This window comes from Rissa tridactyla, chromosome 7 (assembly GCF_028500815.1).
Source record: "Rissa tridactyla isolate bRisTri1 chromosome 7, bRisTri1.patW.cur.20221130, whole genome shotgun sequence".
NCBI classification, from domain to species: domain Eukaryota; kingdom Metazoa; phylum Chordata; class Aves; order Charadriiformes; family Laridae; genus Rissa; species Rissa tridactyla.
In genome coordinates, this window is record NC_071472.1 from 4547501 (window position 1) to 4572500 (window position 25000).

Sequence of the window (25000 nt, forward strand, 5' to 3'; positions counted from 1 at the left end):
TATATATATTTATTTTTTGGGTGTGGAAACCCTTTGGAGGGTCAAATCTTAACCAGGCTGTACGTGTGAATACCTGTTGCACATGGACTAACAAATTGGCAGCAAGAAACCAAGTTTGACAGGTGCTCTGAAACATCCATGAAAATAAATGTTCTCCCCGGTGCTGGAGCTGCATCCAGCCTCTTCAAAATGCTATTTTAACACACTCCGAACCCCCAGTTTCATGGAAACTAAACCCGATAAATACACAGTAAATAACTCTACACCTATCATGCTCATTTGCATGTGAATTAACCCGATTTATGGCCATAAAGGCGGACTTCGTCAGCGCACAGAAGAGGCAAACAAATCGTAGGGGCAGAGAACTGCCCACAGTTCAAAATTTGTCACATTTCTGCACCACTTGATATTAATACACGCCGCGCTTCAAACGAGGTTAGAATGACGATGACAGCTCAGAAGATCTGTGTGACGATAGATAGAGAGATATAAGAACTTCTTTTGCAGTTTCTTCCAGGTATAGACCTCACAGTGTCTGTTAACTGATTATTTCTTTTAAATATGGGGAAAAAAAAAAAAAAGAAAAAGAAGAAAAAAAAAAAATCCCTTTTTATCACCCGACTGCTTATTAGATTTGATATGGGGAAAAGCCCTTCATTTGCTCCGAACAAATAGTTGTGTTTTCCACCACTCGCTGTCATGTCTAAAGTAAATAAGTTCTCCTCCACCCAGCACCGCCGAACGCGTTGAGTTGCCAGAACAGAGCCGTTGCGTAGAGGTCCACAACCGCCCTTCTCTCCTTCCCTTAGCAGGATCTTCCCTCTTCCCGCGGTGCGCTCCCTAGCTTTGTAAGCAATTCCGTAACGCGCAAATGCTAAAAGTGTGCGTGTTTATTTCGCAGAAGAAATGAAGGAAGATTACGACACTATGGGGCCTGAAGCCACAATTCAGACCGCTGGAAACAACGGTACAGGTAAGGCCATCCCGTGGCATGAGCATGGCTTTTCCTCTGCATCCTCTCGAATGCACTGCGCGTGAAGGGGCAAAACAATTTCTTTCTTGTTTTCAGTTGAACATTTGGGAAGCGTTTACGGAATTCTCCTGGGTTTTTTTGAATTCCACTCCCCCCCCCTCCAATTCGATCCCAGCAACAAACTCATTCGGCGGGAGTCCCGGCTATCCCTCCGGTGCCCCGTGGCCTCTCAACTGCATCCTCGGGAGCTAATGGTTTTCAGCAGCACGAGGAGATGTTTTCCCAACGAGGGCGAACCTCGTAGAGTTTAAAGTAGCCGGACCAAGATACAGTAGTCTTTTAATGAGAGAGACTGTACAAAGAGCTTGATAATGAGGATGGGGTGCACCCTTCTTGGCAAGCCCAGATTGGCATGGTGCACCGAGTAAGCTACTTCAGAGGCTGCAAACATCTTTTCAGCAAGACACACGTAAACCCCTTACATAGATACACAGACACACACACTTTAAATGCATATTTATGAGATTATTATGTTTCTGGCTAATCTTTTTTTTTTTTTTTTTTTTTTTTTCCACTTTCCACATCTCTTTCTTTCCCCTCTTCTTAGAAATCAATACATTTTGTGGAACAAGAAAGGGGACGGAGATATTTAGCAGGCATCATCTCCGAGCCACCTCTTTTATTTTCTGTAGCAGAGGAAAACAGCAAAAGGTTTCTGTTACTATTTTCCAATCCAAATGAATTCAGGGGTTTACCGTGTTTTCCAAAGGCCACGAGGCCCCACTCCATCCTCAGCCCAGCCGAATGCCAGGCATCACCCCACGTTGCTGTTGCATTTTGTCACAATTTGAGATGTTGCAGATTACACAGTGAAAAGTAAGAGTTTTCTAGTATAAGTACATTTCTCTGCATTCCATTATGAGATTTAGTTCATAGGTAATGCTCTCTACAAATATTACTGTAAAAGGTGGTACCCAGGTCTCGCAAGGATTTTATTACTCACACTTTCCTCATGTTGGCAACACCCACATAAAACCCCAATGCTCTTATTAAGTAACACAAGAAATTTACTTTATAATCCTCGGGGGAGAAAATAATAGGAAAATAAAACCATGTCACTGCTTTTTTCATCCATTAGATTTAGTATGCATGAAAGGAGGGTGGCACCGAGGCACAGTTTATCGTTGCGTACATACTTAACGATGTTGCCATACAGAACTGGATGCATACGTATTTTAAAAGCTTTTTCAGTTCCGAGGGACGTTAATAAAGTGACAAATTGTGCTTAGCACTTGGAGAAACAGGACTTGAAAAGACGTCTGATTCAGAAATAAGACTTGATGGTTATCTGAATTACCATTACCAGAGCCTTTGAGGTCCCCTATCAGTCCGTGTGACTTCCTTTGCACATATTTTCCTTACCATAACAGGCCTTGACTCTTTCATACTTGCAATGTGGTCTGCTCGAGGGGGGAAGGCTTCGTGTCCTCTTAGCCCCTTCCCTTCCAGTATCTGATGGTCTCTTCTGCCTGCTCGACTCCGGCCTCACGGCATCTCTCTGGGGGCAGGGTGTCACCAAGCCCTTCCACGGCCCTGCCACGAACGTGGCCGTGGGCTGTCCTGCCTCTTCCGACACCCCTTTGCTGGGGGAAAACGATAAGGGTTGCCCCTACCCGGCTTGCCGCACTGCGAACTCGTGGTTCAAAGAGGGCTGTGGGTTTCGGGGGTCTGCATTTAAAAGGCAAAAGCTGCTCTGGATGTTGCACTCGGCAATTCCTTCCCCAAATGTCCCCTGCAAAAGCCCCGGCCTCCTCTTTACTCCAGCTGCTCTTGCTTCAACGGGCGGCTGCTCAGATAACCGTTACGGGTTGTCTAGTGCTCTGCTAGCGCTTCATTCAGATCTTTTAGCACCGAGGCGTTCGGAGCCACCTCCGTCGGTGGAGGCTGTATTGCCCGGGTAGAGCACGTTTCCCTCATGGCTGCAGTCTTTGCAGTCTCTTAAGAGCCATGTCAGATTATTTAGTCATATTAAAGCATCTGATAAGCTAAATGCCTTTGCCAGTCTTTTCACCTCGAGTGGAAGATGCCAGGTGACAGCATCCTCTGTCAGGAGCTGCAGCATCCTTCGCGCAGAGTAAAAGCTCCCTCGGCTTGACTGTTGAGGTGCCCCAACCGTTATTTGAGGAGGAAAGGGAAGAGGCCAGTCCCTGAGCTGTTGGGGATCCTTCCTACCTCATCTGGGAAATGTTTAAAGTTCTCTTCTTCAGCCTCACTATAGGCTTTGGGCCTGTCCTGATTGTCTGGCCTCAATTTTTCCCTGCAGGTAGTAGGGGGATTTAATACCGGCGTTTAATAAAATAGCTGAGGTGAGGCTGAGACTGAACCCAATGAAAGAAGTTAGACCAGTGACTCCATCTTAAGCGAAAGCCGTTCTTCAGTGACCTTCTGGTGCCCAAGAAAAGCCATTTCAGTCTTCCTACAGATTAACAGGGGCTCTTCCAGATGGGCCAAGGAGGTTTCTCTCGTTTAACACAACGCGCCTCTCCCTCTTGGCACCAGCCCTTGTAGAGCTCCGTGACCCGGGCTGAGCACAGAGATAGGAGATACAGCTTCAGACTCATTCACTTACACCCAACCGGCAAAGTTGCTGTAGGTGCATGCAACAACTGTGGTGTATTTTTAGCATCAAATTCATTGCAGAGCGTCATTAGTAGAGAAAGAAAACTAAAAGAAAAAGTCTCCGTTATTAAATTATTCTGCTATTGTCAGAATGGCCACTTCCTAGTGGTACTGAAAAAAGGAAATCTTGTTATCCATACATTAATCAGTTGCATTTTCATAATGAGCCGTGGAGACTTAATAGCGGAACAGCAAAAGTGACCATTAGAGTGAAAATTTTAGTCTTTGGTCCTGCTAAATTAATTTGTAAATATTTCTGGGGATTTCTGAAATGGTTACTTGACAAAATGATGTTTTGCAGAAGGGTTTTTTCAAATGGGAATGAATAATTTTCTATGGTTTATTTTACTGTACCTGTTACAGTTACTACAACTGGGATGTCTGCAGAAAATAGATGAGCAAATTCCCTGTAAACACACAGAAAAAATTTTCCTGGTTTCGATTACTAACATCTGACAAGCTTCGAGTAAAGATCTCTTAATGTAATTTAAAGAAGGGAAAAAAAAAAAACCCAACAAACCCAACCCTTTGGGGGGAGGAAAACAGAAGTAAAACTTGGCAGGTTGGAGGACAGGCCGTTTTCAGGCTGTAATCTGTGTGTACCAATGGGGGCCTCTCACTTCCTGGCTAATGAAGGCTGTGGTTTTATTAGCTTTGTTTGCGATTAAGGGCAGCTATCACCATCTCGCAGGACGAGTTCCCACACAAAATAACTGGTCTCCCAAGCTCCTTGAACCTCTCTCTCACTTTATCTTGAAAGGTCCTAAATGCCTCCAAAGATAGCTTTCCTTAATGCGTTTTATTTTTATGTGACACAGCCACATCAGCTTTTGGAGCTGAAAATATTTCTGCTCTCCAGGCTCCAATAATTAATTAAAAAAGGACTTATTTGGTGAGGTCACCCGCCGTAGATCTCGCTGAAATTCTTGCCTCGCAGGAGGGGATGTGCAATGTGTGTGCAGCGTTAGCCCACGAGGAATCCGGGAACATGACTTTCTGCATGGAAAACAAATTAGGGCATGGGGAGGGGAGCAAGTTCTTCCCCCCAGAAATCGAGAGAGAAACCTAATGGTTGTCAGATGGGTCTTTTTAGTAACACCGGGTGAGCTTCCAGCCATGTCTGAATTGTCAGTAATGTCGCTGGTGAGAAACCAGATACACATGGTCACCTTTTGCTATTTATGTTAATCTGCAGCGTTGCAGCACTGGTTGTATTGTCTCAGTTAAGGATCTATCAGCTTTTCCACTAAATCCCCTTGTTTTTAGGGCTTTATAATGTAGACATAAACATTTGCTTTAGCTCCCGGATTGCATGCACAGACATAGAAGCCAAATAATCCAGAGAATTAGGAAGCCAAGGCCAGTAATATCACAGCAGCGCTCTGCAGCCTGTTGGATCAGCTTCCAGATAGACTTGGGGAGAGGAAGAACCACGTTTGGGTTTGAGTTTGGGGCTGAAGCTCCTAATATAAACTCAGGCCTTACTTGGCAGCTCGAATTCCCGTTCTATAAATGCAGTTGCAAGCTGCAAACCCTCCCAAGCCTACCTGGAGAAGAAGGACACATGGAGCCATCCCTTGGAGCCATCCCACCCTTTCCCCTTCCTGCTCCCGTATCTCCTCTCTGGAGAAAAGCTCTCTTTCCCTGCTTCACAGGTAGCATTTACTGGGTCATGGCCTGAATCCGGCAAAAAGTAAACTTGGTTTCCTTGGGTCTATTGCTAAGCCAAGAGAAGGGGCAGAGATGGGGTAGTGTTAAGCTGGAGGGTGGATGATCTTGCAACAGTTGGAAAACCTAGGCATAGCAAGGGAATGAAAAGTCAGGTTTCCGACACAAAAAGTAACGCCTTGGATTTGTTCTGATAAAAACGAAGCCAAAAACACGGTCTGACGCTCCTGTGTGTACTTCAATGACCACCATTTTGTCACATTTCTCTCACAGCAACAAAATGGAGGTAAGGTACTTGGTCATGTTCTCCGGATTTATGCTCCCCTTCTATAGAAGTCACTTTTTTTGGGGGAAAAAAAGGAGGTATTTCTTCTTATGATACTAAGAAATGCTAGCAAGAGCTCCAGAAGGACCAAGGGAGGAGCGCTGTGGTGGTGTGTAGCAATTCCCTACAAAACCGATGCAATAGGAACAGAAGTTTTCGTTCCCAAAATGGGGCCCCGTGCCCTGTGCCATTTGGTCACTGTCACTAAAATACGGCAGAACGGTTGAGAAGCTGCTCGGCTCCTATGAAAAATAGGGCAGATTTGTCTCAGCCGGAGGATTTGATTTTATTGGCTAAAGGGACGAGGTTTGCATAGATGAATATCTACTTTTATCGATGGCGGCGAGATCAGCGCTTCAAATCAGGCGCTTACAGGTTTCCAGTTGTGCCCCAGTTGGAGGCCACGTCTCATTTTGACTGCCAGCATCACCTTGCACTTTTGTAGGAAACTGAGGCAAAGAATTTACCCATTTCTGAACACCAAGGAGCTGGTTCGTCCCTCGTTTCCAGTGCTTACAAACCCATACAAAACTGTAGGGCCATAACCCCTTTGATGTCCATGAGTTTACTCCATATTGCTCCCTGGCGTCAGTGAGAGCAGAATCGTGCCATTTAGTATCTTACTTTTACATGAACTGTCGAATAGTTTATGGTGTTGCCTCATTTTCTTCTTTCACCTAAGGAGAAATACATTACAAATGTAATCAATCATAAGCTGTTCTTTTCATTTACGGTCAGTTAAAAACAAGTATCTTTAATTCCCTGCCACCAACTGTGTCTTCCAGGATTTGTTAATAAAAAAAAATAAAAATCAGAGAAAAAAAATGATCAGCTCTTTTTTTTTTTTCCTTGGTATAATTATATGAACATTTGCCTATAACCTCCCAGAGTTTTAGGGTCTTTCCTGTATGCAGTGTTCATACCTGGCGGAGAAAAGCATATTTTTAGTAGCAGGATGTTTTGTGGTTGAGCACATATTATGTTTCATGGACATTGCACGGACAATAAAAAATTGGGTTTACATTTAAGGAAAAGAAGGTAAACTCTTGCACAGAATGTAAAAGTGGTTTTAGGCTCGGTATCCCTGTTACGGTCTAAAACATGTGGTTCTATTTGTAGAAATCTATGAAGCGATACTTTTTTAAAAAACAACGTATTCTCCCATTTTAAGTATATTTTCAGGGTGAAAAAAAATAAAAGGAAGTTGTTGTGAGCAACTTTCTTCTTGTGCCCGCCCCGGAAGAGCAGCCCGAGGCAGGACCCATCCTGGAGGAGAAGCAGCCGTGGTCTTTTCCACCTGCAAATCCCGTCTCCCGTGTGGGGACTGTCTTGGGGCCTACGGGACCTGGGGGCAGCTGAGCTCCCTCCTGTAGGTCGAGCTAGTGTCGATGCCAAAGTCCATGCCAAAAAGCCGTGGGTCCCCCAGGAGCCCCCTGGAGGTTCGGGTTCCAGAGATGAAGGATTACCTGCATTACCCAAACCTCATAAACTTCTCCTGCTGCCCCGCAGAGCCCGCGTTCCTGTTGATTTAACTGCCCGCCCTTACTTCCATCAGCGCTGGTGGGAAAGCCCGCATTAATTTTATTAGGAGCTGGAGCAAGACCGATGAGAGCAAGGATCCAGCTGCAGCCCCAGAACGGAGCTCCAAGCGAGAACATGGGCTCAGCCCACCGATGTTCACCGACCCCAGCTCTTGGGGAGGAGGCACTCAACCCCCTTTCTCTTCTCCCCTTCTCTCCTTTTAGTGAAGAACGCAAATTGCACGTCGGACCTTGAGGAATATTTTGCCAAAAGGAAACTGGAGGAAGGAGACGGGCACGCGGTCAGCATAGCGGAGTACCTGCAGCGCAGCGACACAGCCATTATTTACCCTGAAGCCCCCGAGGAACTGTCTCGCCTTGGCACTCCAGAGGCCAACGGGCAAGAAGAAAATGGTGAGGCCGTAATTCATTTTTAGCCAGTACCCTGACCTCGTGCAGCTGTTGCAATTATAAATGCACTGCATGCCTGGGTGTTTACCTTAAAAATTGAAGAACAGCTGCAGCGGCATGGAATTTCACGAGCGAAGATTGGGGCTGTAATTTCAGTGTATTGTGATTTTTTAGTCAGCAAATTTGTATTAGCGGGCGGGTGAACCGAAGAGCTGAATTTAAAGGGGAGAAAGGCTCTGGTTGGGAGTTTGGGAAGTTTTGATCGAGTTTTAAGGCAAGAAAAGACGGGGCAGCCCACCCATCGCTCTCCGACGCCTTGATAAATAATTGGAAAAGCGTCGGGAGGAAGGATTCCGTCAATGGCGTAAGTAACGTAATGAGCCGGGGCTGGAATGCAAATCGCCAATTGATCGGGAAAAAAAAGTATTTCTTAGTTTTCCAGCCGGCGAGGCCTGCGGGAGGAGGGATGCCCGTAATTAATTAATTTCCTAGCGGGGTCCGGCGCGGGTCCTGCGAGCCTGCCGTGGGCGTGCGCGGGTGCCGGTGCCTCCCGCCGCCGGTTGGAAGCGGGCAGCAGATTGCAGCGATTCCTCTCATACCATCCCGGGCAATCAGCCCATGAGCTGCCATTGATTTGCTGACCTTTTGGCCTGCCTCTTCTTCCTCTTCTCCTCCTCCTTCCCCCTCCCCTTCCCTTCCCCATCCTGGGGTGCAGACCTGCCACCTGGAACTCCAGATGCCTTCGCCCAACTGCTGACCTGCCCCTACTGCGACCGGGGCTACAAGCGCCTGACGTCCCTCAAGGAGCACATCAAGTACCGCCACGAGAAGAACGAGGAGAACTTCTCGTGCCCTCTCTGTAACTACACGTTTGCCTACCGCACCCAGCTCGAGCGGCATATGGTGACACACAAGCCAGGGACAGATCAGGTGGGGGGCTGGTTTTAAGTGATTTCTTGCTGTAATAACCCCTTAGAGAAACGATATTGCTTTGATTGGCAATCATTATTAATTTTTCATGGCATTTTGAAGATGCAGATCTTTTAATGGTAATAGCTTTAATTGAGGTCTAAATGATTTTTTGATGGTCTCTTCTAATATGATTTAATAGTCTTATGTTCACGATCGAATGAGTGTGTTAATTTCTAATTTAGAAATTTTATTTGCACTTTAACTTGACTTTAGTTTCGTTTTTATGTTCCTCAAAAAGTGAATGAAACTGTAGCATTTTAATTATACATTATTAAACATCTCAGCAATTTTAATTCCATTTTTCACCTAGTGTTACTCTGCAGTGTTGCAAATAGGAGCTCCAAAGACATACGCAAAGATCCGCTAATATTTTTTCATTACTTTCCGAGTACCCTTTTCCATCACGTGAAATTATGCGTGTTTTGTAGAATCGTTTGTTAAACATAACTGCACGGTTTTAGAATAACTCTTCCTACAGACACGTGTAGGCTCTCGTTAGCGATCGTGCCCCTAACACACGCGCGCACCACAACGGCGGCATCGCTACCGTTTGTATTGCCCGGCGGCGTAGCTGCCATAAATCACCGCAGTTCTTTTTCCTTGATGTGATGCATGTAATATTATATCAGTGCTGCATTTAAGGAAATGCCGCGTATCTCAAACAGGTGACCGAGCTTCCCCAGCGCTCCTAAACAGGCTGGCGACAGACCTGTGCCACAAAACTCTTTACGTACCAGCAGAAAAGCCTACTCCTGTCCTCGCCAGAGAATCCCTTCTGTCTCATGGAGGGCTGGGATGGAAACTCAAACGGCGTGGTTAAAACTTAAATAAATCGGTGCGCGCGTTGTGTCAAATGATAAAGGCTTTGTGCCACATTTGTTTTTCTTAAAAAGCTGAAAATCGTGATCGGCCGTATTTCTCTTGGTAGGTTTTTCCCAGCATAAGGTAAATTCAGTTAGGCAAGCGGGCATCTCCTAATCATGCGATTTTTACAATTAGCATTTTTAAGAGAACCGTCCCTTTCGCTTGATCTTAAATCAATATAAATGATTCTGGAGCGGTTTCTCCCCTTCTTTCCTTCCCGCGGCTTTTCCAGTAGACAAACACGTTTTCTACGCGCGTTTTTTTCCCAACCTGATCCGCCGCAAGGTTCTTTCTTTCGCTTCGTACCATTACAAACACCGGGGGGAAAAGAAAAAAAAAACAAAAACCCAACCCCAAAACCCGTGTAGACATTTATCCAACGCAACCGCCTGAAATTTCACATGCGAGAGCGCGCCGGTGCTGGCGCATTATGAATGGTAGCTTTGGTGTTGAAAAGTCCCCTCATTTGCTCGTGGCATTTACAATTAGTAAATTAAAATGATTGTATCATATTAACAGTGGCACAACTAAAGTTTATAGTAGTCCTCGGAGGGCGATGGGGGGAGACAAAACAGCTGTTGCTGTTTGTTTATGCAACTCAGCAACATATGAGCGCGGGTCCCTCAATGGCGCGCGGCGGGCTGGGCTCTGCTTGATCTTTGAAGGTTGCTGCTGTTTGAACAAACCTCCCTGTGTCCCATGTAACACCATCTGTCTCGCCAGGAATGTGGGAAGAGGCAGCACACCCTCGCAGTTGTCATACCGTTTCGGCGCTGCCTTTTTTTTTTTTTTTTTTAAAATACTTTTTTTTTTTTACCCCCCCCCCCCCCGCCATTTTCCCCCTCCTCCTTTTGTGTCGTGGCCGCCTGCAAAAGGCTGACCTCCGACCTCGAGCATCCCGAGTGGCTGGCTGCATTATTATAAATATAATTAATATTTTTTTTAATTATTATTCCCCCCCCCCCCCAAATTCAAAGTCACGGGGCTTTTCTTGTTTGTTGCAAAAAAAAAAAAAAAAGGTCAGCTGCCTCTGATTACATCTTTTAACTTTCAACTTTCCCTCGCCCCTTAAAAGAGCTCTGGGGGGTAGGGGGGGGAAACATGGCACGAAAGGTAGCTCGCGTCTTCCCTGCTGCTCTGTGATTTTAAAAAACATTTCCACCAGCAGCTCCTGCCGAAGACGCCGTCCCTTCTGCTTGATAATGAATTAAATCTCACACGAAACGCCACTAACGGCAGTGTTTCTGTCTTTCCTACACACGCAGTAAACAGAATTTTTAAACAAGCGGAGTCCCACATGTTCAGAATCTGCTAGGAATATTAAGAGCCACAAATCTTCTTATAAAACAGTTTCTCTCATCGTAAGATACCTTAAAGCAACACATTTCTGATGAGAGACTTAGGAGATAATTCTAAAGCAAATATCGAATGCTCATGTGAAAGTACTTTCTCATTTGTTTCGCTTTACTGCCAACATTTTGATTTTTATTGCAACACTGATGAGACAAATAAATGTACATGCAGACCTTTTGGTCCGCTTGATAAATTCGGAGCCGCATTAATTTTGTTTTTGTTTTTTTAAGCTAGAAATTCATGGTTTCTCTTGCATAAAATTCATGTTGCTATCTTTTTTTTTATTTTCCTCCCCCCCCCCCCCCCCCCCCCCCCAGCACCAAATGCTGACCCAAGGAGCAGGCAATCGCAAGTTCAAATGCACTGAGTGTGGCAAGGCCTTCAAATATAAACACCATCTGAAGGAACACCTGCGAATTCACAGTGGTGAGTAGCGGAGGTGCTGGTGTGCTCATTTGCATTTTGTTTAATTAGCTGAGTTTTAAAGACTGCTTAAAATTTACACAGTTCTGCTTCTGGCTTCTTGGAGCTACTAAGGTATTTCATAAGTGATATCTGAGTCATCCCCATTTATCATGCTGTTAATACCACGGTCTCGCTGAAAGATTTGGAAATAGTAAAGCTTCCTGCAAATAATATGGATTGTTTGTTGGGCAGTTGGGGTTCAGAAGCGTTCACTCGGTTCTGTGCGGCCGGATCCTGAAGAGTCCCTTCTACTTTCCATAACAGAAAGTCCCTCCAAGGGCAATACAGCTCGTGTGCTCAGATCACGAGTCGGCGCGAGGCGTCTCCTGTTGAGCGACTCGTGGGGTTTGGTTCTCCTGCTTGAGGCAGCATTCGGCACGCGAAACGCCACCGGGCTCTGTCCAGGCACAAACCTCCACTGATCCTGACCCAGAGGTCCTAACATCAGGACTCAGTTTCTTGTACCGTGCTCATTTCCAGTGAAAATTCCCTTTTTTGGAAGAAAAATTAAAAAAAAACAACAAAAAAAAGAAGAAACAAATCAAATTTGAACAGCCTGGATTTGATTTGACTGCCTTCGCCACAGGGTACTCACCTGTGACTTGCAACGGTCAGTCTGGAGCCAATCTCACACCTTGGTGGCCGCTGCCGTCTGGAGACCATGGCTCCAAACTGACCTCAAGACCCGTAGAAAGAGGCGGGTAAAGCAGTTGGTGGTGTGTGGCCATATCTATGGAATTAATATTTTCCTCGCTATTAATCAGCGGATACACAGACGATCAGTCGGGTATCAAATGCAAGCGCTTGCAACTATAGCAGCAACAATGATAATTAACATTTGGTTTTAATTATCATTTTAGGTGAAAAACCATATGAGTGTCCAAACTGCAAGAAACGTTTCTCCCATTCTGGCTCCTACAGTTCGCACATCAGCAGCAAGAAGTGTATTGGTTTAATCTCTGTAAATGGCCGAATGAGAAACAATATCAAGACGGGTTCTTCTCCTAATTCTGTATCTTCCTCTCCTACTAATTCAGCCATTACACAGCTGAGAAACAAGCTGGAGAATGGCAAACCACTTAGTATGTCTGAACAAACAGGCCTACTGAAAATTAAAACAGAACCACTAGATTTCAATGAATATAAGGTTCTTATGGCCTCACATGGGTTTAGTGCAACTAGTCCTTTTATGAATGGCGGACTTGGAGCAACCAGCCCCTTAGGAGTTCACGCTTCTGCTCAAAGTCCAATGCAGCACTTAGGTGTAGGGATGGAAGCACCATTGCTTGGGTTTCCTGCGGTAGGCAGTAATTTAAGTGAGGTGCAGAAGGTCCTACAGATTGTGGACAACACGGTTTCCAGGCAGAAAATGGACTGCAAGGCTGAAGAGATCTCCAAGTTGAAGGTTTACCATATGAAGGATTCCTGCTCTCAAGCCGAGGAACAAGGAGTTACCTCCCCCAATATTCCCCCTGTGGGTCTTCCAGTAGTAAGTCATAATGGTGCCACTAAAAGTATTATTGACTATACATTAGAGAAAGTCAATGAAGCCAAAGCTTGCCTCCAGAGCTTAACCACAGACTCGAGGAGGCAGCTCAATAACATTAAAAAAGAGAAGCTGCGAACCCTAATAGACCTGGTAACTGAAGACAAGATGATAGAGAACCATAACGTATCCACTCCATTTTCATGCCAGTTCTGTAAAGAAAGCTTTCCTGGTCCCATTCCGTTGCATCAGCATGAGCGTTACCTGTGTAAAATGAACGAAGAAATCAAGGCAGTCCTTCAGCCTCACGAGAACATGGTTCCCAACAAACCTGGAGTGTTTGATAAGCAAACCCTCTTGCTGTCATCAGTACTTTCTGAGAAAGGAATGACTAGCCCCATCAACCCATACAAGGACCACATGTCTGTACTTAAAGCATATTATGCTATGAATATGGAACCCAACTCCGATGAACTACTGAAAATTTCCATTGCTGTTGGCCTTCCTCAGGAATTTGTGAAGGAATGGTTTGAACAAAGAAAAGTCTACCAGTATTCGAGTTCCAGGTCACCATCACTGGAAAGGGCCAGTGCCAAGGTGGCGCTGGCTGCCACCAACAACACTCCCACTAAAGACTCTTTGTCAGCCAGATCTCCAATAAAGCCTGTGGACTCTATAACTTCACCATCTATAGCTGAACTCCATAACAGTGTTACTAATTGTGATACTCCTCTCAGGCTAACAAAACCTCCTCATTTTACCAATATTAAACCAGTTGATAAATTGGACCACTCTAGGAGCAATACTCCTTCTCCTTTAAATCTTTCTTCCACATCTTCTAAAAACTCCCACAGTAGTTCTTACACTCCAAACAGTTTCTCTTCCGAGGAGCTTCAGGCTGAGCCTTTGGACTTGTCTTTACCAAAACAAATGAAGGAACCCAAAAGTATTATAGCCACAAAGAACAAAACAAAATCTAATAGTGTAAATTTAGAACACAACAGTGTTTCTTCATCATCTGAAAACTCAGATGAGCCACTGAACTTGACTTTTATCAAGAAGGAGTTTTCTAATTCAAATAATCTGGATAAAAGCACTAACCCAGTATTTGGTATGAACCCATTTAGTGCCAAACCTTTATACACAACACTTCCACCACAGAGCGCATTTCCCCCAGCCACTTTTATGCCACCAGTCCAGACCAGTATTCCTGGGCTGCGACCATACCCAGGACTAGATCAGATGAGCTTCCTACCACATATGGCCTATACTTACCCAACTGGAGCAGCTACTTTTGCCGATATGCAGCAAAGGAGAAAGTACCAGCGGAAACAAGGATTTCAGGTAAATTGTTGCAACCGTTTTCTTTTGAAAGGCTAGAATTTAGTATTTTGTGGTATGTCCTCTCACAGAAGAAAAAGCCCAAAGCTGTAGTCGATATTTCCAACAAAATTAGCAGAGTTTATTTTAGTTTGAACTTGCAAAAATGCGGTTGAGTAGGAAAACAAACTACAGTCACCTTAAGAGTACCTCTACATGGATTCAGAAGCTGTATCAATACCAGTGAACAGGCATGACGCTTATGGTTTTATTCTGTTAAGAGCTCGGTCGTTTCTTATTAGAATTGTATCTAAATAATACTAATAATAATGGCCATGAAAAAATCCTTCCTGAAGAAAATAAAAAAGAAAAGGGGGAAACTTTGTAGGGAAACTGATTTCTGTAGGGCTACATCTCACCATGGGGAAAAGGAGCAGTGGGAGACCTCATGGGAGCCACCCCCACACCAGGACGCAAAGCTGTATCCCTCCAAGCAGAGGTCCGTATGGCCTTGTAGCAGCTTTATCCCATCGAGAGTCCTCAAAGATTCCTTCTGCGTGTTTTTTGGGGGGTTTGTTCACCCACTGTGCCCGGGAAAGGCGTTCTCTCTTCTCGTGAAACGTCTGGAGGATGAGAAACATTGACGCGTTGTTTCACCATAGCCCCTTCCATCAACTCACCTACTGCCCTTCCCAGACTACCAGTCCTCTAATCCTGCCAGTCATCTGGAACAGCTTTGAAAAAACCCAGAGATTAAATGAAATTATGTGGAGAGGGAGCAGCCAGGGCCCTTAACCACAGACAAAGTCTTTCCCTGGACACGTAATCTGGGTCAGCACTTCTTCATGCCTGGGTACAACCTTTAATCCTTTTCTCAGGTCGTCCCAGAGTTGGTACATGAGTAGTAAAGGATTTCGCCGCTTGCGTGCCTACGGCAAAGAGCTGCTCTACAGAAGCCGTGTACTTTTATAGCTTTTTGCTGGGCGTATTCAGATATAATGCACAGAGTTTAGTTAAATGAGATTAACTGATCATAGATTAATAATATTTTTTTTTTTTTTTTACATTTGCGCACATTCCCCTATGTCCTATTATGGTCTATTAGTGATTTTACTGACTAGTAAATGTTTTATAGTTTCAAATGTGAAAATCAGGTATGGTTTTACATTACAGGCTGTAATCCCTCTTTGCACAATAGGAGCATAAATAGCACTGCACCTCCATAACAGCTGTTCCACTATTCCAATTTACAGTACATCTGCCCTCTTTGTAAATGTATTTAAGCCTATTTAATCTTCTCTAATATTAATTAGTGCAAACCTAGTCTAAGAAAACCGAACTGTGTGATAGCAAATGGAAATGTATGTTATCATGCAAGTTTGCACTCTCTTTGGATCAAGACAAAATAAATATCAAGAAATTTAATAATTTACTGATCCACATTCATTATTGCTTAATGCTGAAGGCTGTTTTAACATAGATAGAACATTGATAAAAAGTGTTATTAATATTCCCTATTTCAAATTACAAAATTAAATATAAAAATATAGCTTGAGGCCTTTAGTCGGGAGACATACATTTAAATGGATTGCATAATAATAACATTTGTACCTAAATATAAAATTCAATTAAAACCTTTCTACAGATACAGAATATATCCAAGTTTCAGTGTTTTGAAAGGAATGATCTCTTAGCTGTTGCTTACACTCACCCCTATAAAATATTACACCACCTTTTGCCATGCGTGAAGAGCCTCCCCTTCGCGTTTTCTGCTCCTCGGAAATATTTAGTGCCAATAGGATAAATACCGTCCACTTGTGTCCATCATGTTATCGCAGAGTGCTCATGCACTCATGGTTGAAGGCAGAGAATTAGGAGGCTCCTCACTGTTTCCACAGTTCCCATAGTTTCGTTACTGATGGGTTCCTAAGCTAAGAGGGACCACCGTCCTAAGCAGACATGATTTGAATTTTTCTGGGGCGGTGGGTTCCTCCGTGGGGAGGAGCGGTGGTGGAAGTGGGGTGTCGCTGACGGGTGGTTCCCTCACAGGGAGAATTGCTTGATGGAACCCCAGACTACATGTCCGGCCTCGACGACATGACGGACTCCGACTCCTGTCTGTCCCGAAAGAAGATCAAGAAGACAGAAAGTGGCATGTACGCGTGTGACTTATGTGACAAGACATTCCAGAAGAGCAGTTCCCTGCTGCGACACAAATACGAACACACAGGTAGGGTGGCCGCACGCGCCGAGGGCAGGGTTGAGGTCTTTGCAGAAGGGTCGAGGTCTTCACTATGCTCTTTGCCGCGTTTCATGAGTACGCTTGGGCAGTGTAGGGCTCAGCAGGTGCTGAGGCTTTCAACAGGGAAGAAATAATATCATTTGCTCAGTTCAACTTATTTTTTTTAAATTTTTTTGAATGGCTATTGCTTGGGAAAGGACTGTTGGATGCGATGGGGTGAATCTCGGCAGGTGGTAGGTCAGCTCACGTCATGTTGAGCGCGGTGGCAATCGCAGCACTCAGCACCTCGCAGGATGAGCCCTTTTCAAATTAGGTAGGCCCTAGCACTCAGAAAGGAATGCAACTTGCTCAACACAAAGGCTGGCACGGGAAGGAAGAGTGACAGTGTACTTCTCGTTTCTTAGACACTATCTGACCCCACACCATTTAATCCAATAGAAAAACTTCCACTGACGTTAGCAGCGCGAGAGCTGGCTCTGGCCGAGTTATCTGAAGGCAAACAGCTCACGGGCGTTGCTCTCGCCATGATTTCGCACGCCAGCAGCGCGGGCAGGTTGCATTTCACCTTTTCACTTCTCAGTTAATGCCCAGGGAAGGTTTCCTTCTTTCCCGAGCAGGAACTGATTTTCGTCTAGTCCAAGGAAGCTTGCCAAAGCTCACCGCGGATTGTCAGCTTAAAAAATATTTTGGTTTGAAAAAGACCCTCCATCACACCTATGCTGGCCATGGTTCCCCTTGCGGGCAGTGCTCCCATCCCCGCTGTCAGCCAGGACAGGCAGGAGCCCGGAGGTGGAGAACTCTCCGAGGGGGACGCATCGGTTCAGCGTGTTTCATTTAAGGGAAAGCGGGACCGGAGCTCCCCAAATAATAGAGATATCAAGTTATGTTAGAGACAAAGGGAAAGTGAATTATCGCGTGAATTATTGTGCAGCAGGACATAAAGCAAACTCCAACTTCCTAGAGTTAGAAAAAGCTTACTCAGGAGGAAACTTTCCTTAACTTTGAAAGCTGAGTCCCACTTCAGGAAATGAAGCAAGTCACATCATCCTTCAATCTCACCATGTGACGGCAAAAAACTTATACCTCTCTATTAATACATCTTCCAGGCCGCACATAACCATTTGGCATTTCACATATGAAAAATTTACAATTCAGAAGTGGACTGTGCCTTTAAAAAAAAATTCTTTACTTTGTTATTTTTCCTTCTTATCCTTTTCTTCCAAATTCTAAGCTAATCCCAGACAGGAAAATAAAAAAGGAAGTTAAAATACATGTGGGATTAGGAAAGAAAATTAAAAGCAACGTTTTAGACTAGATCAGCTAGTTCATTGGTGGAATGTGCTCTCCGTTACATTATTCAGATCAAATTGTTTATTCAGTAGAAGGAGCTTTGAAGGCTTTACGTCCCTGCACCTTTCCTCTCCTGAATGATTTTATTACAGCCATCTGCAAACATTATGGTTTACTACGCTACTACCGTAAAGCTCTTATGTTAGAACTGGCCTTCATATATATCAGGATCTGGACATATGGTTGAATCCCATAAAGTTGGTAGTCCATAAGGTCGACAGACATATGGTTGAAAGGCTGAAAATTTGACAAGCTGAAATGTGTGCAATCACCTTGATTTGCAAAATAAACTGCATTTGTAAAAGCAAAAATATGTTCTGGTCCTTAAGTAGCACGGGAACCTACTGCCTAGAAAAATACCACACAGCTGCAACGTAGGGACTTTTCTCCTTCTTCTTTGCTCTGTCCCTTTCGGCTTCTCAACTTTACGTCCGTCAATTTTATGAGACTCAGCCTTATGATCCAGAACATGTCTAGGGTGTCATATTTAATACGCTAGAACTACAGCACGTCACCAAGCTCGAGCGTGGCATTTAGAGACAGGAAGGATGGTCTCGTGGCAAAGGCACAGGCGCTGAGGCTGAGCGCCCCGCGCTCTTTTCTGCTTCGCCACAGACTTCCTCTGCGCATTTCAGCAAATGGCTTCGTCTTTCTCTCACCTTCGCCCATCTTTGAAAAGAGAGGGAAACGATACCAGCCCGCCCCTCCGGGGTGTTGTAAATCTTAATTCGTGCAGGCTGAAATATTGCGATGGAACTCGCTATATAAAGTGTGAAGTATTATTAAGGACGCGTTTGCTTTTACGGAGCCTCCGCGCCTCACGCTGACGTTAGATGGAGGTGGTTGGGAGCTCTGAAGACCTCGGCTGGGCTAGCCTCCATAACTCATTCACAGCCTTCAGGAGGCACACTGCGCTGGGACTTTGGTTAATGGCTTAGCGTGCATCTGAAGTGAATTTCAAATTAATGTGATAGTTTTTGGAAAAAGCTTGTAATTGCATTAATAACGTAGGTGCGAAATTGCAGTCCGTGTACAGTGGAAGGAACCGAATATAAAGCAAAGCCATCTTCTGCGTTTGGGGTCGTTGCAAGAGTAGGCCTAGGTTTTTCAATCGACTTTGTGAAACCTCAAAAAGAGAAAAAGCATCTTTTCTGAGTGTGTTGCTGTCTTCTGACCAGCTGATCACGATCTGTTGTTACTTCATTAAAAACATATTTTAGGAGGAATTGGAACACTTCCTGTCTTTCCTGGAGAAGCACAAATAGTGGATGTTGTTTATACTGATGTCCTTTTTCCTATGTAAAAAAATATATGTGCTTTTTTAGGTCTTTTTTTTTCTGATATTTGAACAATCAGATTTTTCTTTGACACTACACTTCTCATAGTCCACATACTTGTCGCAACCAGCGCTAGAACAAGGGTTAAAAGAGTCAGACAGAGGCCACGTTCCTGCTTTGCAGCCCCTAAAGATTTACCTCGGAGAAATTATTTGCAGCAAAAAGTAACATTGACACGTAAAACTACATGAGCTGGCTTAATCGTGTGCAACACAGCTACTGTAAAGAAGAAACCAGGAATGTCCTAGGTATTGTGGTGGAGCAGGGCAAGAAGAAGAATGGGATCGGGTCAGTTCTCTGTGTCAGCCCAAGACCTTTTGATAGGACCATGCAGATGCAGGTCAAGGAGCTCTGTGATTACCTCTCTACGCTGCTCCTGCCACAGCTTGAGCGCCGTAGAAAAAGGGCCCCAAATTTCACAATCCGTAATTTTAAATTTATGCAGTATTATCAGTATTTTGTAATAGCTTCTAGCTTCACGTGGAATAGGAGAATTTATTGTGTTCCTGCAAGGAGTGAATTGCATTGGCTGAACTGAAATCTAGTGGAGAGGCCACTGCTTGCTACAGGACCAAATTCTGCCCAGTTAATCTTGGGATGCCATTTCATTTTAAGAGAAGTTACATGTCCTTCTTGGAGTTTGAACTTCACAAGACCCTATTTATTTCTTTCAAACCAGGGGATGCAGCACTGTAATTGGGGTGCGGAGCACTGCAGGTAGCAGAGCAATTCAGTGCTCACGTTATTTTCCTGTGGAGTCTTATGAACCCACCCGAACTTTGGTCAGGCTGAAATTAGTTGAGCAGATCCCGCTTCATTTGCACGCATCTGATCTCAGATTTCTCCAAGCTACTTAGCACAAGGTTTGAGACACTTTCCTTACTGAAGGGGAAGAAGATGGTTGTCCTCGGGGCAAAGCGTTGGTGCCGTTTAGGCAAATAACATCTTTGCGTTGCAGATAAGGAGGGAAAGCGGTAGCGGGTAAGCGAGCCGGAGAACAAACAGAATGGAGCACCTAGAAAATAAGAAATATCCCAGCTCCCCTTTGTCATCAACGCTGCATTGGGCTGCTTCAGGAGTAAGGTGAAGGCATTTGTTCCGCCGTCGCCAACACCCATGTCTGCTACACGCCAGCTTTACCGTAGCTTCACAGGGAAACTTGCAGCGTGCCGGCTCTGCAACAAAAGCTGGAAACGGTTTTTCAGAATCCTACCTAGAAATTTTAAATCCTTTCATTGTTGTTCTATATTACATCATATTCTATTTTATTACTTGTGTGGGCTGTCGAGGGCCCCATAGCTGTGCTAGTGCTTTCATCCTTTCCTTTTCCACTGTATATTTTATTAAGACCTCTTTTTTATTTTTGTAGCTTTCATGCTGATGCAAGCACTAGTTTTATTTCCAGATTGATTCTGTAAACTAAATATTGTTCTTGAGCCTGGTAGCAAATCAGCGCTCTCTGGCTAGTATTTTGAATTCCCAGCTCAGGAGTTTTCTTTATTTAGAGCTTGATTCATAAAAAATTTACATGCTATTTAAAGGTTATTTTTTCTTGCTTTACTCTGATACAAGTTTAGAATTCCCCATTTTACACTCAAATAAAGAAAAAAAAAGGATATAGTCTATGCTTGGGAAATTCGTTCTGTAGACAAGGTCTCCTATTCAAAACCGAACAGGTGCAGCTTGGGCAATTATATATAAATTGCATTTATCTTGCACCTTTGACCGTTTCGCTGCGCTCTGGCCACTAATCCATCTCCATTGGGACTACATCTAACATCCAAACCCCCAAGCAGCTTCAAAAGAACTGCCCTAAAAAAAATAAAAACAAACTGTCACAAAAATGTTTCCTTCTTTCCTCCAAAGAGTGGGATTTCTGCTTGGCCCCCTCCCACAGAAAAAAGACCCACTTGCCTTAGGCAAAGGATGGGTGATATTTAGTCTGGGACCGGTGACAGGTTATGATCTGATGTCTTATGACTTTTATACCACTGCAAATGGGAAACGCAGAGCTTTTCCGTCAAAGACTTTTAGCCCGGGAAGATTGAGAGATACTTACAGTTAGAGGGTTTTTTCGTTGTTGTTGTTTTGTTTTAACAGAAATGCAATTTTAGAGACTTTGCAAAACAGATTAGTTATAATTTCCCCTCTGTAAATTGAGCTCAGGCCCCTGTGGGAACCTCTTTTTGCAGATGGTGGAATAAAAAAAAGCCCAAGCATTTCCTTTAGATATTTGAGAGAGAATTATCATTTAGTTTACTGCACAATGTGGCATCTACATCACGCCTGACGCCACACAAGTGTTTCATGAGCCCTCCTGTAAGCTCCTTGGGTACCTCTCCTAGTTCCATCCCCTATGGATGACACAGGTCATCTCGGATGAGACTGGCTAAAACCTGTAGGGTGGGATGTTCAAATCTGCTTCTTTTGGATGCATCTCTACTCCACCGATGTCATAACATTGCAACGCTCTTACTGTGTGTTAGCTAAATAGCTGATAAAGCAGGAAGGGCTACCTACAGCTGCAGGTTCTGCCCATCCACCTACAACTGCAGGTTCTTCCCATCCATCTACAGCTGCAGGTTCTCTCCGTGTACCTACAGTTGTAGGTTCTCCTCACTCACCTACAACTGCAGGTTCTCCCCATCCACCTACAGATGCAGGTTCTCCCCATCCATCTACAGCTGCAGGTTCTCTCCGTGCACCTACAGTTGTAGGTTCTCCTCACTCACCTACAACCGCAGGTTCTCCCATCCACCTACCACTGCAGGTTCTCCCCATCCACCTACAACTGCAGGTTCTCCCCATCCACCTACAACTGCAGGTTCTCCCATCCACCTACCACTGCAGGTTCTCCCCATCCACCTACAACTGCAGGTTCTCCCCATCCACCTACAACTGCAGGTTCTCCCATCCACCTACCACTGCAGGTTCTCCCCATCCACCTACAACTGCAGGTTCTCCCATCCACCTACCACTGCAGGTTCTCCCCATCCACCTACAACTGCAGGTTCTCCCCATCCATCTACAGCTGCAGGTTCTCTCCGTGCACCTACAGTTGTAGGTTCTCCTCACTCATCTACAACTGCAGGTTCTCCCATCCACCTACCACTGCAGGTTCTCCCCATCCACCTACAGCTGCAGGTTCTCCCCATCCACCTACAATCGTAGACTTATCCCCATCCCCAGTATAAAATACCTTCCTTCAGCGTTATTTTATGGCCTACTAATGCATTGTAGGGATTAGGCACTCCTTTTAAATGGCTGAAATACTGGGTTTTACTCACGGGGGAAAAAAATAATTCTTCCGCAAATGTTCGGAAACCCGATACATTTAAAAACATATTTCAATTAGTGTTGTAACAGCTGCGCGCTGCTAAGGTATGTTGTGTGGTGTCTGAACAAAGAACTTTGCTCAAGCTGTCACGTTCCCTCAGATCAAAACTGAGCCCTTGATATGGATGTGGTAGACTAAATAGCTCTAGTGTAGCCTTTTTAGTAATAATATAAATTAATATGAAAATAGGAGGTATTCTAATCTTCTCATTTCTAAATTAATTTATAAAATATGGATGATTCCCTGCCAGGCTGCCTCTGTGCTGGCTTGGGGGAGGCCCCAGGTAGCAGGAGCAGGAGGTGCAGCGTTGAACGGATGCTACATGCAAGGGATGAGCAAAGCAGGCAAAGACTGAGGGACGAGCACATCGCCCGGCCTCTGGAAGGGCGCGTGGAGACAAGTCTGGATGAGAAGCAGTGGAGGTGGTTGACTTCTGTTTAAGGAGAGGAAAAGCACTGGGCAACTGGATGGAGCACAACTGTGGGGTGAGAAGGGTGTAGTGGGCATCAAATGTAGAGCGCCTCAAAAAAATCAGGAAATTTGAACTACTGGAGAGGGAGCGGTGTTGTGGAGAAGTGGAACAAGACGAGGGCTGGGCTTGCCGATGTTAGGGAAAAGTAAGTCAGGGGGAGGGACTGAGGCAGCGTGGGCAGAAGTTCAGCGTGGAGAAGGACCCAAAAAAAGGTGCCGAGGAAAAGCAGAAGGTCTACGGGGAACAAAAGAGGAATGAAATTAGCAACTATGGAGATACTGGCAAAGGGACGTGAGCGTGTTGCTCAGCAGGAGAGCCGGGACGAGGCAGGGATGCAGGCAGGGGTATCTGGTGCATCCAGCTGGGCGATTGGTAGCGTTGGGAAAGCTCCCACATCACCTTCTTCTGGCAGCGCTGGGGTTTGAGGAGCACTTAGGTCGAGAGTGCTTCGGGATTTTAAGATAATTTGAGTGAGTGACTTAATCGTGCTAACATCTCCCCAGCTAAGGCCGCGGGATTTCCCCACTGTGGCAAAACTTGCGCTCTAAATCGCTCCTGGCTCTGGATTCGGTGCCCCCCCAAGTCAAGGCTGGAGGTTCAAAGCCAAAGGACGTGTACAGCTCAAAGCCCAGAGTTTTCTTCAAGCCTGATTTTAACCAACAGGTTAAATTGGCAGAAATGCATATTTAGGAAACAGATCAAAAAAAGCAATAGTTCTATAATTCAATATATCAATCTTGAATTTTCAATTCTACTGTAAAGGAACATAATAAAAAAAAAGACACCCTGTATGTGTGCAAGCTTAGGAAACTCTCAAAGAAATATAGCTTCAGTCCCCATTTCCAGGCATCCACTCGTTTCCCTGTCACTCGGGTTATTTTATCTGTGGTTTCTCCTGTATTTTCCTTCCTGCCAGATCTCCCCTTCATTTCATAACATACAATTTTTGGCTTCCTTGAGCATTCGTTAATCACACCTTATTAAATGTGAACTTTCACAGTGGGACTTGAAGGTAGCTGTGACTAGATTGGGGGGGGGGGGGGGGAAGAAGCAAATTCCTTGGTATTCGTTCCTAGCAACTTTGCTATGGAAGTGAAATATTTTTTATGCCTGGCTTTCCCTGCTATTGAGTCCCAGCAGTGGCTGCAGGGGAAAAGAAAGCAGATCAGGTTCATAAAGGAGCAGCTTGACTTTTCCTGGAAGTTGAGATATTTCAGTGGTCTGAAAATATTAAGGTTTTTTTTTTCCTGGTGGATTTTCTTCCATGCTGGTGCTGCCAGTGATGGTCTCTCATCTTCCTGGCCCTTCGCTCTCGGCTGGGGTTTTCTCACCTACCCTCCACCCTGCTCTTCCTCTCCCTGCTCTTGCTTCTTTAAGAATTAACGAAATACCACACTTTTACGACTGGGCAGGATGGGAGGGCTCTGGTGTGAAGTTTATTCCTGTTCTGGTCACGTGCCACATTAGCTAAGTATGATAAATACGCCCGAGGAATCAGGCCAGTTCACTAATAAGTTCCTAACGATCTGCTCTAGCAATAAGAGGTGCAAAGCAGGGCTCCGCATTTCAGGCACCGAATACCAGCATTTTTATATGCATAAAAATAGCACGAAATATGAAATAATGACCACTTGGCACTGTATCCGCCTGCATGGCTGCACCGCTCTGGAGCATTCCGTTGAATGACACGAAGATGATAATTTGACATTTCGAAAATAAAATAAAAAAAAATCTGGCTGCAGGTACTAATGTTTGATTTTATTTTTTGCCTTCTGCAATCTAAGTTTGGTGATCGGTCTTCACTAATTCCAATCTTTGCACCATATGTTATGTCTGGATATCTCACGGTTGCATCATGCTTTGCTGAGTTTTGTCGTGCGGCATCATGCTGACAAGTATTTTTTGTCAGCTCTATTTTGGAATTAAGCTTTCAGTATGGCAGTTCTGGAAGGTGTTGAAGGCATTCCTGTGCTATTTGTGGCCTGGGATCAACCAGATGTGTTTAGGCTTGGCACTGGTTTTGAGTTTCAAACATTGGTTCGAAACTGCCTGAAATGCCAAAGGAAATACTGTTTTCTGCAGCTTAACACTACTTTAGCACTCAGCGAGTGGCTGACAACATTTTATTTAGAAACCCTTATGCTTCTGTGGCAGATGTATATATTTGTATTTGCTCACGTGGTGGGGGAAAAACGTCTTTCGCTCCTTGAGGGCTTCTTCCCCTAG

At 44.7% G+C, this 25000-nt stretch overlaps 1 protein-coding gene across 9 annotated transcripts in view; it reads left to right on the forward strand.

The window, feature by feature from the left end:
• ZEB2 (zinc finger E-box binding homeobox 2) overlaps positions 1-25000 on the forward strand; it is a 116958-nt gene that overhangs the window by 89234 nt on the left and 2724 nt on the right. For 7 of the 9 annotated variants that reach the window (XM_054208175.1, XM_054208167.1, XM_054208169.1 and 4 more), the window contains 6 exons: positions 902-973; positions 7391-7579; positions 8292-8506; positions 11083-11191; positions 12091-14060; positions 16086-16266. In XM_054208175.1, coding sequence (XP_054064150.1) covers positions 902-973; positions 7391-7579; positions 8292-8506; positions 11083-11191; positions 12091-14060; positions 16086-16266 — 2736 coding nt within the window. The remainder of the gene's footprint in view (positions 1-901; positions 974-7390; positions 7580-8291; positions 8507-11082; positions 11192-12090; positions 14061-16085; positions 16267-25000) is intronic. The other 2 variants (XM_054208168.1, XM_054208174.1) reach the window with 1 other exon arrangement.